At 37.8% G+C, this 17018-nt stretch overlaps 1 protein-coding gene across 1 annotated transcript in view; it reads left to right on the top strand.

Annotated features, from left to right (window-relative positions):
• The first annotated feature begins 67 nt into the window (after positions 1-67).
• LOC127418614 (palmitoyltransferase ZDHHC8B-like) overlaps positions 68-17018 on the top strand; it is a 106234-nt gene continuing 89283 nt past the window's right edge. The window contains exon 1 of the mRNA XM_051659256.1: positions 68-319. Coding sequence (XP_051515216.1) covers positions 216-319 — 104 coding nt within the window. The 5' untranslated portion in view covers positions 68-215. The remainder of the gene's footprint in view (positions 320-17018) is intronic.

Below are 17018 nucleotides of genomic sequence, written 5' to 3'. Positions count from 1 at the left end.
CCTAAGCAGTGGGCTGAATTGAGCAGGATGGGATTTTCGGGCTCAGTACGAGCGCTCGTATTCACGATCGCGTATGCAAGGATCACGATTTAACAGTGTACGTGAAGGGGCGAACGCGTTTTGCCGGTTGTACGCTCAACGGTGCTGGATCGTCTTCGGGTTTGCATGCATCTAACGATAGGGATCAAATAAACGAGGAATGTGGGATTTACAGAATGCCCAACAGCGTTGGAAAAAGATTTAAACCCACCAAATACATCCCGGTATCCACTGCCGCCACGCTGCTGGTGGGATCCACTACTTTATTCTTCGTTTTCACGTAAGTTTGAGGAGATTTTAAATGCCCTATTTAATAAAACGCTGGCAGTGATCATAAGCTGTATTTGGATCACTGGGATAAGTTTCTTGACAGTTATAATAGCCTCAAGGCCTCTGGTGATCTGAGTCTATCTAAACGCCTTGAACTATTTCCCTGATCTGTTCATTCATAGACAGTTATGGGTATTTATTTAAATTGTGCGGTCCTTAAATAGGAGATGAAATTGGTCTATAGAGATTTCGCTTTGAAGTGTGTAGTCACGAGTTCAGCAGGAAAGTGTGGTTATCTTAAAATACTGATTCCCTGTGATACCCTGCCTATACAAAAATAAATATTTTTGCCACAATTATTGGCACCCCTAGAAATTCGTATGAGTAAAATATATCTGAAATATATTCCCATTCATATTTTAAATTTTTTGGTACACCTGGGTGACAAGGCACATGAAATTGTTCAGCCATGACTTCCTGTTTACATGGGTATAAATATGAGGTAACACACAGGCTAAATTCTCCTAGTCATCCATCACAATGGGTAAGACCCAAGAATAAAGTTGTTGAGCTTCACAAAATGGGAAGTGGCTATAAGAAAATAGCTAAAGCATTGAAAATACCCATTTCCACCATTAGGGCAATAATTAAGAAGTGCCAATCAACTGGAGATGTTACGAATCGGCCTGAAAGAGGATGGTTCGAGTGGCCAAGAATTCTCCAAGAATCACAGCTGGAGAACTGCAGGAATTAGTTGGGTCTTGGGGTCAGAAAGTCTCCAAAACTACAATCTGACATCACCTACATCACAAGTTGTTTGGGAGGGTTTCAAGAAAAAAGCCTTTGCTCTCATCCAACAACAAACTCAAGCGTCTTCAGTTTGCCAGACACTACTGGAACTTAAAATGGGACTGGGTTCTATGGTCAGATAAAACAAAAACAGCTTTTTGGCAGTAAACACCAGAGATGAGTTTGGCGCACACAGAGAGGTAGCCATATGGAAAAGTACCTCATGCCCACGGTTAAATATGGTGGTGGATCTTTAACGTTGTGGGGCTGTTTTTATGCCAGAGGTCCTGGACATCTTGTTCAGATACATGGCATCATGGATTCTAAACCTGATTGCCTCTGCCAGAAAGCTTAAAATGGGCTGTGGTTGGATATTCCAGCAGGATAATGATCCAAAACACACATAAAAATCAACACAAAAATAGTTCACTGACCACAAAATCAAGGTTCTGCCATGGCCATCCCAGTCCCTGACCTGAACCTCGAAGAAAACCTGTGGGGTGAACTGAAGAGTCCACCAGCGAGAGATTCTGTATGGAGGAATGGTCTCAGATCACTTGCCATGTGTTCTCCAACCTCATTAGGCATTATAGGAGAAGACTCAGAGCTGTTATCTTGGCAAAGGGAGGTTGCACAAAGTATTGAATAAAAGGGTGCCAATAATTGTGTCACACATATATTTGACAAAAATATTTGTTTTTTGATAAAACTTGTGTTGTGTTTGGAATTGTTTGATATCTGTTTGAGGATAGAGTTTTGTGAATATTTTGAATGAAAGACCAAAAGGATATATTGGATATATTTTTCACAGCCTTCTTTTCTCATATTTACCAAGGGTGCCAACATTTTTGGCCACAACTGTACATTATATACTGAGCTGAACTGCAGAATGCTGCCTTTTAGTGGAAGCCCAAGTTTCCATAATCTCTGTTCTCTTAATTTATTTAAAATGTTATAAGTTTTATGCACACTGATTGGCCTGAGCATTCACAAAGTTACATTGTATCATCACAGAAAGAGATGCATATAATTTTGTACATCTGTTAAATATTTGATGTCATTAAAACCCATTTTTAACCACTCCGCAGATTTAATATTAGCAAACTATAGTTTTGGCAAGGCGTTTAGGACATCTACTTCGTGTATGACAAAAGTAATTTTTCCAACAATTGTTTACAGACAGATTGTTTCACTTTTAATTGACTATCACAATTCTAGTGGGTCAGAAGTTTACATACACTAAGTTAACTATGCTTTTAAGCAGGTTGGAAAATTCCAGAAAATTATGTCAAACTTTTAGACAATTAACCAGTTAGCTTCTGATAGGAGGTGTTCCTGTGGATGTATTTTAAGGCCTACCTTCAAACTCAGTGCCTCTTTGCTTGACATCATGGGAAAATCAAATGAAAGCAGCCATGGCATCAGAAAAAAAAATTGTGGACCTTCAAAAGTCTGGTTCATCTTTGGGAGCAATTTCAAAACGCCTGAACGTACCACGTTCATCTGTACAAACAATAGTACACAAGTATAAACACCATGGGACCACGCAGCCATCAAACCGCTCAGGAAGGAGATGCATTCTGTCTCTTAAGACAGTTTTATGCACACTGATTGGCCTGAGCGTTCACAAAGTTACATTGTACAGGTGCATCTCAATAAATTAGAATGTCGTGGAAAAGTTCATTTATTTCAGTAATTCAACTCAAATTGTGAAACTCGTGTATTAAATAAATTCAGTGCACACAGACTGAAGTAGTTTAAGTCTTTGGTTCTTTTAATTGTGATGATTTTGGCTCACATTTAACAAAAACCCACCAATTCACTATCTCAAAAAATTAGAATACATTATAAGACCAATAAAAAAAACATTTTTAGTGAATTGTTGGCCTTCTGGAAAGTATGTTCATTTACTGTATATGTACTCAGTACTTGGTAGGGGCTCCTTTTGCTTTAATTACTGCCTCAATTCGGCGTGGCATGGAGGTGATCAGTTTGTGGCACTGCTGAGGTGGTTGGAAGCCCAGGTTTCTTTGACAGTGGCCTTCAGCTCATCTGCATTTTTTGGTCTCTTGTTTCTCATTTTCCTCTTGACAATACCCCATAGATTCTCTATGGGGTTCAGGTCTGGTGAGTTTGCTGGCCAGTCAAGCACACCAACACCATGGTCATTTAACCAACTTTTGGTGCTTTTGGCAGTGTGGGCAGGTGCCAAATCCTGCTGGAAAATGAAATCAGCATCTTTAAAAAGCTGGTCAGCAGAAGGAAGCATGAAGTGCTCCAAAATTTCTTGGTAAACGGGTGCAGTGACTTTGGTTTTCAAAAAACACAATGGACCCACACCAGCAGATGACATTGCACCCCAAATCATCACAGACTGTGGAAACTTAACACTGGACTTCAAGCAACTTGGGCTATGAGCTTCTCCACCCTTCCTCCAGACTCTAGGACCTTGGTTTCCAAATGAAATACAAAACTTGCTCTCATCTGAAAAGAGGACTTTGGACCACTGGGCAACAGTCCAGTTCTTCTTCTCCTTAGCCCAGGTAAGACGCCTCTGATGTTGTCTGTGGTTCAGGAGTGGCTTAACAAGAGGAATACGACAATTGTAGCCAAATTCCTTGACATGTCTGTGTGTGGTGGCTCTTGATGCCTTGACCCCAGCCTCAGTCCATTCCTTGTGAAGTTCACCCAAATTCTTGAATCAATTTTGCTTGACAATCATAAGGCTGTGGTTCTCTCGGTTGGTTGTGCATCTTTTTCTTCCACACTTTTTCCTTCCACTCAACTTTCTGTTAACATGCTTGGATACAGCACTCTGTGAACAGCCAGCTTCTTTGGCAATGAATGTTTGTGGCTTACCCTCCTTGTGAAGGGTGTCAATGATTGTCTTCTGGACAACTGTCAGATCAGCAGTCTTCCCCATGATTGTGTAGCCTAGTGAACCAAACTGAGAGACCATTTTGAAGGCTCAGGAAACCTTTGCAGGTGTTTTGAGTTGATTAGCTGATTGGCATGTCACCATATTCTAATTTTTTGAGATAGTGAATTGGTGGGTTTTTGTTAAATGTGAGCCAAAATCATCACAATTAAAAGAACCAAAGACTTAAACTACTTCAGTCTGTGTGCATTGAATTTATTTAATACACGAGTTTCACAATTTGAGTTGAATTACTGAAATAAATTAACTTTTCCACGACATTCTAATTTATTGAGATGCACCTGTATCTTCACAGAAAGAGAGGCATATGATTTTGTACATGTGTTTGATTACTTTAATGTGTTGCATCAAGTAGAACGGCATCTGTTATATTTTTTCACTCCATATGCTTTTGCTTTTGTTTTCTCACTCTATGCCAGGCTGAAATCATTTCAAAAGATCATCCTAAAGAGATCTTTGTAGATCTATAACTAGAAAGGTGCTTTAAGATAGGGCCATTCATCAAGCAGTGCATAATGGTGTGAGAAGAGCGGACTTTGTCAGGCTTTGATTTACTCAAGCAGTTGTTCAAAGAATGGGAAGATGAGAGACAGTGTTTTAGCTATTTCCTTTCAGATTAGATTCCAGGGTACACTTTATTTGATCAGCTTGTAGGCATAAACTCACATGCTCTTTATTTAAAATACACCAGTAGTGTCTCTCAAATAAGACTGTCACCATTTTGTTTTTTTAAATCATGGTCCATAGATTATACCTCCTTCCCTACAGTGTTTTAAGATATATTACAGTTTTAAAGGGCTAGTTCTCAAAAAATGAAATGCTAGCCTCAGTCACCATTCACATTGCATATGTTTTTCCATACGATTAAAGTAGTAAATGGTGACTGAAACTAACATTCTGCCTTTCGTCTCCTTTTGTGTTCCAAGGAAGAAAGTAGCCTAAGTCATAAGGGTTTGGAATAACATAAGGTCGAATAAATGATGACAGAATTTTCATTTTGGATTAACTATGCCTTTAAGGAAGTATTTGTCTTTTGCCCTCTTATGGAAATTGACAGTAACCTTGATGAAATGGTTCTGTTTTATTTTAGAGATGATTATAGGCATTCATAGGTTTTATGGAGTGATTTCTCTATTCATTTGTGACATCTAAGGGTCAGTGACAAATAAGATGAAAATGAGAAATCTTTTAAGAGATTTTTTCATTTGAGCCCCAGAAAAAAATATCAAAATTACTTTGAACTCAGTAATTGAAAATGTGTTTGTCATAGAAGAGGTGTATTAATGGAATTGTTTTGTGTGAATTGCATTTGTAATGTATTTTTGAATATTTTAATCGATCTGGACAAAAAATAATGAGCGTCACGTTATAGACCCATACATTTTTCTGACAGAGGGTCAGAATGAGGGTGGAAAATGATTATGTTTTACAAATATATGTTTGTTTGTTTTGTGCAAAAAAAAAAAAAACAAACAAAAAAATAACTTAAAGTTTAAGTGAACCTCAAGGAACATATTAAAATAATTAAGAAGGCATGTCATGACCCCTTTAATTTTAAAGCAAAAAAGTAATAATACATATTGTATGTGATTTGAAATCTGTTATTTTCATAGTTGTTGTGTTACAGTTATCCATTGTGAACTGTAAGATAGTGACCCCCTTTGTTGGTGGACAGATTGGATTAACAGCAGTGTGTGTGCAGATGTCCTGTAGTCCGTAGTATTTCTAAACATTATGATGACATAATGGGCCATAGTTTGAATTTAAAGCCTGCTGATCTCCACTCATATTAATCTTTATTCCCTGCTGTGGTTGCTTCATGTTAGTGGGCCTGTAATATTCTTATGCTGTTCTTTTAAGTTTCATGATACACACCTATACGTATGCACACAAAATATAGTCTTCTTGCAAATTGAGTATTTTAATGTTCTTGTGGAGACTATTTGTTTTGTTTCATAAGTAAATCTTTAGTTTGTCATGCAAATGAGAGGGATACATACAGTTGATGTCAGACGTTTAAATACACTTAGGTTGAAGTAATTAAAACCCATTTTTAACCACTCCACAGATTTAATATTAGCAAACTATAGTTTTGGCAAGTCGTTTAGGACATCTACTTTGTGCATGACAAAAGTAATTTTTTCAACTATTGTTTACAGACAGATTGTTTCACTTTTAATTGACTATATCACAATTCCAGTGGGTCAGAAGTTTACATACACTAAGTTAACTATGCCTTTAAGCTGGTTGGAAAATTCCGGAAAATTATGTCAAGCCTTTAGACAATTAGCCAGTTAGCTTCTAATAGGAGGTGTACTGAATTGGAGGTGTACCTGTGGATGTATTTTAAGGCCTACCTTCAAACTCATTGCCTCTTTGCTTGATATCATGGGAAAATCAAAAGAAAGCAGCAAAGAAAAAAGAAAAATTGTGGACCTTCAAAAGTCTGGTTCATCCTTGGGAACAATTTCAAAACGCCTGAAGGTACCACGTTCATCTTTACAAACAATAGTACACAAGTATAAACCCCATGGGACCACGCAGCCATCAAACCGCTCAGGAAGTAGATGCATTCTGTCTCTTAGAGATGCGAAAAGTGCAAATCAATCCCAGAACAACCTTGTAAAGATGCTGGAGGAAACAGGTAGACAAATATCTATATCCACAGTAAAACAAGTTTTATATCAACATAACCTGAAAGGCTGCTCAGCAAGGAAGAAGCCACTGCTCCAAAAATGCCAGACTACAGTTTGCAAGTGCATGGGACAAAGATCTTACTTTTTGGAGAAATGTCCTCTGGTCTGATGAAACAAAAATTGAACTGTTTGGTCATAATGACCATTGTTATGTTTGGAGGAAAAAGAGTGAGGCTTGCAAGCCGAAGAACACCATCCCAGCTGTGAAGCATAGGGGTGGCAGCATCATGTTGTGGGGGTGCTTTGCTGCAGGAGGGACTGGTGCACTTCACAAAATAGATGGCATCAAGAGGAAGGAAAATTATATGAATATATTGAAGCAACATCTCAAGACATCAGCCAGGATGTTATAGATCTGTCGCAAATGGGTCTTCCAATTGAACAATGACCCCAAGCATACCTCCAAAGTTGTGGCAAAATGGCTCAAGGAAAACAAGTCAAGGTATTGGAGTGGCCATCACAAAGCCCTGACCTCAATCAGATAGAAAATTTGTGGGCAGAACTGAAAAAGAAAGTGCGAGCAAGGAGGCCTACAAACCTGACTCAGTTACACCAATTCTGTCTGGAGAAATGGGCCAAAATTCCAGCAACTTATTGTGAGAAGCTTGTGGAAGGCTGCCCAAAACATTTGACCCAAGTTAAACAATATAAAGGCAGTGCTACCAAATACTAACAAAGTGTATGTAAACAAACCTCTGACCCACTGGGAATGTGATGAAAGAAATAAAAGCTGAAATAAATAATTCTCTCTACTATTATTCTGACATTTCACATTCTTAAAATAAAGTAGTGATCCTAACTGACATAAGACAGGGAATGTTTTCTACGATTAAATATCAGGAATTGTGAAAAACTGAGTTTAAGTGTACTTGGCAAAGGTGTATGTAAACTTCTGACTTCAACTGTAGATAAGTGTTTGGTAATAAACATAGACATACGTATATGTGTACGTGTTCATTGCTGCTATTGTTTAGCACACTGTCAGAGGGAAAATAATACTTGGCATTGGCTGATGAATTGCTATACATTTAAGCCCCAGAAAAAAATATTAAAATGACTTTGAATTCAGTAATTGAAAACATGTTCAGTATAGAAGAGGTGTATTTAAATTGCTTTTGTGTGAATTGCATTTGTTGATTTCTGCTTTAGGTTATCCTACCCTTATATACTTTGTAGCGAACTCTCTTTACTCTTCTTGAGGGCCTGGTTGAGGAGTATGAGCCCTGAACAGATGGGTGATCTCTTATGAGCTCTCCCCACTCTTTGATACTCTGGCTTAAATGCCTTATGCAAATAATGGAACAGGCTGGGTTTCCCTTTCATCTGGAAGTCATTGGGAAGGTCCAACCTCAGACCTCAAAAACCACAATGCCATCAGATACAGCAATGTTAGCTTATGTCATTGCATATGGCCACCTTGGTCACTGAATGCTTGCTAGAGAACAGTTTATAGACCTTTGAGGCAACAGAGACTGTGTGATGACTTTCCTGTATGAATGTGAGAAGTGATGAGGGATCTGGGTGTTGTCAGGCATTTTCACAGATCAAGGAACAAGTTGCTTCCTAGTGGGTTTCCCCAGATATCCTCAGTTTATCACTGCTTCTTGTGTCAAGGGCAGCTTTGTGTAGTATGGTAATTTACATCTGACCTAGACCTTTTGATCTTATGCATTTATCCTTTTGTGCCTTCATCAGCTTCAGCTCAGGAAAATTGATATTGTCTTCTTTCATGGGTAGTTTTTTTAATTCTGGCAATTCCGTTGACCTCTCTCATCAACAAGGTGTTTCTGACCAAGAACTGGATGTTTTTTGTTTTGGCCCCATACTGAGTAAACTCTAGAGACTGTTTTGCATGAAAATCCCAGGAGATCAACAGTTACAGACAAACCAGCCTGTCTGGCACCAACAATCATGCCACGGTCTAATTGATTACACTTAGAAAACACACATTATAGTACCATAACATTTAGGCTCAAACAACTTTTCAAATAGCGGATAATATTTTTTAAATATTACACAACTCTATAGATGTAAAAACGGACTTTTGGCAAATATAAGCACATATTTACCTTACAAAGTGCTAATAAAGTGCTTAAGAAAACACAACAGGACAAATATTTACATTTCTAATATTTTAATTGTATCTGTCCACCATTTATTATTGCTGTCGGGGGGCAATGTGCTACTTATGAAATGCAAATACTAACGGAATGCATACAACATTCTGCATTCATGAACTTTAGTGAGTACTTTTATGTTGTTGTGCTCGTTCTAGTGGATTTCTCTGCGATAGTCATACCACACACATATACTACCAAGACTCCCTGGAAGAATAGAACTAGTATCTCAATGGGACTGTCCTATATACAGAGGTGTGCCTGTCTTTTTATCATCAATATATAATAAATCATCCGCTGTTTACATTAAATGTAATTAAACCAAGTTAATTTTTTTTTTACATAAATGCTGCATTATATTAAAGCAATGGTTTCTGTTTACATTTTTGGTCATGATTTTAGTTTTTTTTTCTCTTTCGGCTGAAAACCGAAAATAGCATTTTATGCCATTTTCGGCTGCTGAAATTTCTGTGTATCCCTAGTCTTAAGGTCTATGCTCACTGCTGATGTAATTTCTGGAAATAGTATTCCAGCATTGTGAACTTGAGTATGAAAGAAATGTTCAGATGGTATCTGTCTCTATGGTCAAATCAAATCACTTTTATTGTCACACAGCCAAATACATAAGTGCAATAGTGTGTGAAATTCTTGGGTGCAGTTCCAAGCAACATAGCAGTCATGACAGTGATGAGACATATACCAATTTTCAATAAACATCAGATTTACACAACGCAATTTAAAATCTAATATCCAAAAGTGTTTGTCTGTCGTAGACAATAAGGCAGACAACATCCAAGACAAAAAACATAAGAATTGTAAACAAAACAAACAAAAAACGACAGTGTTGTGTCGGAGCTCGCAACGCTGCAGCCATACTCGCCGCCATCTTGAGTCAATTTTTGGTGTACAATTTTTCATGCTTTCTGAGCTTTATAATGATTCACGTTCGGATTGCTTCTGTTACACATGTATTAAAGGGGTCATGACATGAGAATCTAATTTCCCTTCATCTTTTGACATACAGTATAAGAGGTTAATGTACTATAAAATCATAACGTAAGTTTCAGAACTCAAAACTTCCTCCTCACTGCAAAAAAAGCATATGTTGAAACCAAGCTGCCAAAACGACTCGTTTGCTACTTCCTCCACATTGTGATGTCACACTGTGGTAGATGAAGAAAGCAGGTCAGTCGAGAGCAGAGAGACAATCATAACAGTGGATGTTTACTGTCAAGTCTTACAGGAAAGGTAGCACCAAAACCGAGTGTTCAGAATAAGGGTGGAAAATTGTTTTTTATAAATATACTGTATGATAAATATGTTTTTTGTGTAAACAGCTTGAATAATATTATAAGTGAACCTCAGAAAAACATGTTAAAATCATTAAAAAGGCATGTCATGACCCCCAAGTAATAGGCCAAATATATATGTGATTCGAAATCTGTTATTTCATAGTTGGTGTTACAGTTATCCAGTGTGAACTGTGAGATAGTGACCCCATTTTAAATTGTGTCAAACCTCTTTCCCTTTGTTGGTGGACAGATTGGATTAACACCAGTGTGTGTGCAGGTGTCCTGTGGTCTGTACTATTTCTAAACATTATAATGACATAATGGACCATAGTTTGAATTTAAAGACTTTAATGATATGCTTATCTCCATTCATATTAATCTTTATTCCCTGCTGTGCTTGCCTAGTGTTAGTGGGCCTGTAATATGCTTTTTTATAGTTTCATGTTACACACTTATAAGCATGCACACAAAAATTTGTCTAGTTTTTTGTAATGCAAACAGAGTAAAATAACAGAGATTTTCAGTGTGTGCTATTCAGAACCTGCAGCGTGCAGAGAGAGAGAGCAAATGATAATAGAAAAATTAGGCAGGTAGGTTGAGGGGGTGGAGGATGGAGATGTTGGCCAATTTATCACAGAGAAGTTTTGTCATAAACAATATTTGGTAATTAAGTAGGCTAACTATTCATAGAAGCCAAATAATAATAATAAAAACGACTTAATTAACACTGGATAATCTCTGGATTTCTTTTTAATTTTATTTTTTTAAAACACTTCCCTCGTCTTCTATTGTTCGCCCGAACAGGTAGTCCCTCCCCCATCCTCTGGTCAACTGCCATTGGTTGAGCCAGAAGTTTGCATGTCTGACTGCTTAAACAAACCATGCAGAAACTTTTCCTAGTTCCTGGAACTATCCTGGAACTATTTCAGGCTCTTGTGGTTTTTCCACCATACAAATTCCACCATACAAGTTAAGGTGTCGCCGCCACAACAGCGTTGCATGCTTATGTCAAAGTTCATTTAAATAAAGTTCCTGCTTTCGGGTCCCTGGTAGATAAATGGCACTCAGAATTTAATTGGAATGGGTATAGTTTCACAACAAACTGATTTTAGTTCAGGTACTAGTTCCACAATTGTGTAGAAAAATGCCTATGTTTTAAAAATGCCACAGAGCCACAGTATGGCTTAAGCCCAAAGTATGCTTCAGTCAGATGTTAACTACCGCGTGTCTTTGAACGCTTAGAATGTGCAGGCGTGTTATTTGCATTAATTAGTGGGTCCACAAGGTGGCAACACTTACATTTTGAAGTGTTGCTGTCACAAAGAAGCACTAGAAGATGTAATCGCCGCTAAACGTCAGGAGATGAAGGGAAAAACAACAACAGTGGATGTGCACACCATCCCATTCATTTTCAGTGAGAACGGCTTGACAGAGACAGAGATCGCCGTGGCAAGAGACAAGTTGAGAAAATTTCAACTTTATGCAAATGACGAGCGAAATTCACGAGTGACTATCAATGAGAGTGTGAGTTTATCATACTAACCTGACAATGAATCAGTTCTTTTGCCTCTAACAATGCACATTTTGCAGGGGAGAGCATTTTAAATAGCAGTGCTTAATGCATCATATCATTAAACAAGACAAACGTTATATCAATATATGAATCAAACTCACTCAGAATGCCAACACGGTTTTCCATGTATCATTTTATTAGGCCATAACTATGTATGTGGTTACAGACAAATGATATAGAACAGTGAAATCGCTCACAGAAACGTTTAACTTCACCGTCTTGCCTGCACTCGAGTCGACTCCAGTATCTCACACTAACCTTGCCTGGAGACGGATGAAGTAAGCTCGTCTGTCTTCACTCTCATTGGCAGTCGCTCGCGAATGTCGCTCGTCATTTGCATAAAGTTGAAATTTTCTCAACTTGTCGCTCCCCACGGCGATCTCTGTTGCCAACGGTCGTGAAAGCTCATGTCGCTGTGCTCTCATTGAAAATGAATGGAATGATGTCACTAGCGGTGTGAACAGGGCTTTAGGGCACCCATGGGCAGAAGCATAAATCGGCGCCTGTGGTATGCACGCACAGTTAAATGGAGTATACTTTGACAGGCTCGTGTTCGACTGTATGCAGACGCTGAGCAGTAGCATCAAAATGGACGTACTGTATACCTAGGGCTTTACTCTCTGCACATTAAACTGAGAAAAGAGAAAGTATTTTAACATGAAAGATTACACATATCAGCTTTAAGCTGTAGATATTTCCACAAATGTACTTTTTTACAAACTTAAGCGTACAGTCGAACCCAAGCCTGTCAAAGTACACTCCATATAACTGTGCGCGCATACACAGGCGGTAGGCACATGCGTGCTGTGACTGCTATGAGACCTGACTTTCTCTTCAGGGGCCAGTTGCACCAGCTATACATACATTACAACTTAGCCTAGTTGTGGCGTAAATGGGCACTAAGTCACAATTTACGCACTATAAAACATGTGAGTGTTGTACCATTACACTTAGGTAGAACGTAACCCTACGTTTGAACTAAATATTTACGGAAGCCTCCGACCAGGAGTAACGGATGAAATAAAAAAGCAGACTCATTTAATGACATCAATGAGCTCGTGTTTTGGTTGACAGGCTTCAGTCCTTTCGACATAGCCTACATGATGATGTTGCATTACACTCATTTAAATTTACAGGAGAGAACATTATGTAAAAAACGTACTTCTTCAGCATGAAACTGATCTAACGGTGCACTTTCCTGTGTACTTCGCCCAGTGTCAAGTTTCAACATATACAAAATATATAAGATATTAAAATGAATAAATGTCTATTTTTACAGCCTATTTATTGCCCCTTATTCATTTTAGATACAGTTATTCAATATTGTTATTTACATAGGCTAAATATACCATTAATGAAATCTTGTTTTATTACGTATCGTATTTCAATGGGGATATAATTTATTACAGCTGACAGTTACGTGAGCAATCAAGGTTTGAACATCGACCGTAACAAAATTCAAGGCTTTTTAACACTTCTGTGTACAAATTTTGAAGGCAGCTTATTGGATCAATACAAGTAAACATCATATTATGCAACTACGCATTACTTCATGAAGAGCTTACGACCTACTAGTTAAGTCTTGCCTTAAGAACAGGTGGTGCAACCAAATTAAGAACTGACTTAGTTACAAATGAACTAGTAGTTACTAAGCCCTTAGTGTGAACTTTACGTCTCAACTTAAGTGAGACCTTACGCACAGCTGGTGCAACCCTACCCAGGAGTTTAGACCCATAAAGATGTCTTTGTATTCCTTCAGACTCGAGTTATAGGTATCTTTAGACCTCCTCACACACACGCTGTTGACTTGCACATCCATTGTTGTTGTTTTTACCGTCATCTCCTTATGATTAGCAGTAATTACATCTCCTTTTAGTGCTTCTTTGTGACAGCAACTGCTCAAAATATTGTCACCTTGTGGACCCACTAATTAGTGCAAATAACTCCAAGCGCACGTGCCCTCTGTAGGTTCAAAGACGCGTGGTTTGAGATTTGCTTCACGCATGCTGTACGTGTGACCGAAGTATACTTTGGGCTTTAGCAGGCCTAATTATTCGTTAGGAATATAGGTTGCTTTCAAGAATTAGGCCAGGTGCCAGTAATAGTGCTAGTGATTATTGCATTTCTCTTCATATAATTGCACAGAAAGTGAAAAACTTGACCTCAGATCTGTAACAGTTCATAAAAGCTCTGTAAATACAGGCCATAAACTTTAATTATAACCATGAGCAGTCTGTGGATTTGGCTACGTACTTTCTATGTCCCATTATTTCTTTGCATTCCATAGAGGAAACTATGCAAGATGATTGTTAAACTCTGTTGAAACTATTTCTTGGCTGAAATATATATTTTATCTGTGCAGTTTCTGTTCAATGCGTTGTGTGGCGGCATTATCTGTGTACTGAGTGCAAGAACTGCATTTAATATTAAGCTTTTAAGGTACAAGTTAATCCATATGAAATGCCAATTAATTGGTCTGACAGCTATTCAGTTCCTACATGGCTCACAAACATACTGTGATCATTAATTTATTTAGCCTTTATGCATATGAATAATTAATGCTGCTTAATTTCAAACACTGCAAAACCTAAAATTGAAATCATACCCCTTTAGACCTCTTGTTTCAAACAATAGAGAAAACTATGACTCACTCTCACCCTATGTGGGACTCGCTTTTGAATGGATGTGGAAATCTAATTTTGGACGTCATAGCTCATGTATTCTTAGCCAGAGGCTACATGACAATAATGGGATCAAATCTGTCTTCCCTGGTTAGTTGACATTAAGTAAAGGGGGATCATCAAGATTGATAAAAATGGCAGTGTTAATTTGGTGAAAGAAGATTGTTTGAGGCTTAAAGTAGTCTTTCCTCCCTTCGAGAAATTGAATTATACCACTTTATCAGTTGCAGCAGTATGTCACCATAAATCTGTACCGTAACATCTTGACACTCACAGCTGTTGGCTTCTAGTTGATAGATGAATGGTTGGGCCTTTTTACTCTCCTTAGCTAATAGGTCCATCCAGCAAGACACAAGATATGAGTACTGCTTCTTATTTAGTGTAATTGCTTTACTAATGAGACTGGCAATCGCAAAACTGTTGATTCTGTATGCATGGCTGAACAGTCGGTTTTCATTGATTGCCGTTTGATGTAACTTTCAACCAGTCCATCAGCAATGAGCTGTAACAGACAGCATAATTTTTTGTGTATATTGCTGTGAGAATGAGACCAATGAATAAAGGCCAGGTCATTTAATCTCATTTCATCCAGACTTTCCTGTCACCATGCCACTCTCGAGTTCTGGTAATGCTGAAGGAACAGCCTGCCTTCCGTGCGAGGCATCTATAAATGAAAAATGAACAAATAAACGTATTCAATCAATAAATAAGATATTATATTTAATATATTATTTTAAAATATTTATCGTTAAATTGCATAATTTAAAAGTATTTAAATTGATTTGTTGAGTACACGCTAAAACTGGTACTGTGTCTAACAAAATAAAACGGCATTTCTGTAAACGGCGCCTTTAAATGAGCGCATGTTAACTAGAGAGGACTCGAATGGCTTTCTCATCTGTGCGATGCATGATTAGAATAGAAAAAAAATTAGTTGTTTTTTTATCAACAACTGACTGTAAAGAAGAGAAAGGGTATTAAGAGAGACAGTATTCAATGACAAATGTGTTGGGTGGATCTTATTCTTGAACACACATCACACGAAACAACTTTTACTGTCAACACGCTGTGAAAGGATCTCGCTGCTGAACACTTCATGACTAAACTTTACCAGCCAGTTGCCAAATATATTCACTTTAGTCTTTAGAAATTTGGTTGCAAATACAAGTGATTTTCTCTCATTGTAGTAGAGGGTTGCGCACTGAGTGAAAGATTTGATCTTGGGATTAAAGAATCGATATCGAGATTGTTCAAATGAAGATCGTGATTAATCAGAAAAACAATATTTTTACCCACCCCTACTTCATTTTGAGGTGGTAAAACAGATTGCTTGTATTACGAGTGATTACCATTGTATGAAACAGTTTGCAGAATAATTTTTTCTGCTCTGTACACCATGTTGCACCTGTTTTAATAACAGGCTCCTCTTCATTTTCTTGACTTGTTTGGGAGTCGTCCCGTTCTGTGGAGATTTCTTTCACAATTAGGGGTTTTCCTGGGTCAAAATGATTGAGTAGCATGAGTGATCCCACTCTGAGCTCTCCCTTCTCTGGAGCACAAATATCAGAAAGCCTGCTGGATTCGTGCACTTCGGAGCTCCAGAGACAGCGTGCGCCACAGTCACATGAAACATTTGCATGTCATATGAGAGCGCGATGAAGGTCATTAAATTTGTTTGGGTGGCCGCAGAAAAATTTTCAATGCCGGAAAAACCCTGTTCATGTCTCTTTGATTCTCTCAGTCTCACGTGAAGCCCTGCCCACTGATAGATTAGCCCAAGCTGCACAAATGGATATTTACATATCGCAATATACACGATATAGCAAAATCTCTATCAATTGACACTTTATATCGTCACCACGATATATATCGTCATATCGCCCAGCCCTAAGCTACACATTGTATTAGTTAGAGATTAAGAATTACTGCCAGCTGAAACATATTAATCATTGCAATAATGATCCAATCATAGGCTCTTAAGTATCTGCTTATTTAAAGGAATAGTTCACCCAAAAATGAAAATGTGCTGATAATTTACTCACCCTCAGGCCATCCAAGATGTATCTGAGTTTCTTTCTTCATCAAAACAGAATTTAAGATTTTTAGGATTTCATTTCAGGCCTCCTCCTTTAAACAATGCAAGTGAATGTACTCCATTTTTTTGACAGTCCAAAATGCATATTTAGGGTGCATCAAAATAAGTTCTTCTGAACCAAAACGACTGATTATTTTTAGAAACAAAACAATACTTATATACTTTTTAACTACAAATGTTCACTTCCATACATCTCTGTTACGCGCTCTCATAAGAGAGATGACATAAGCTCATTGTTAAGGTTACGCATCACGTGGAAGAGGAGTCAGGAAGTGCGTCATTGTTTACAAGAGAAACTTGCACAGACCAGAGACCAAGTGCCGTTCACAAACCAAAACAGTCCAAAACAATTTCAAAACAATATAAAATAAAAATAAATAATAATTTTCAAATAATAATAAAAAAAACATTACTGCAGTAAATAACCATCCTTTATTTCGGAGCAATGCCGTTGCGTTATCTACTTGTGCTTTTTCTTTAGCAGAAATATATAGGCTATATGACTGTCAGGAATTTAAGCCACACAAG

The sequence above is a fragment of the Myxocyprinus asiaticus genome, chromosome 3 (genome assembly GCF_019703515.2).
Source record: "Myxocyprinus asiaticus isolate MX2 ecotype Aquarium Trade chromosome 3, UBuf_Myxa_2, whole genome shotgun sequence".
Lineage (NCBI taxonomy): Eukaryota > Metazoa > Chordata > Actinopteri > Cypriniformes > Catostomidae > Myxocyprinus > Myxocyprinus asiaticus.
This window is presented reverse-complemented; position numbering and strand designations above follow the sequence as displayed.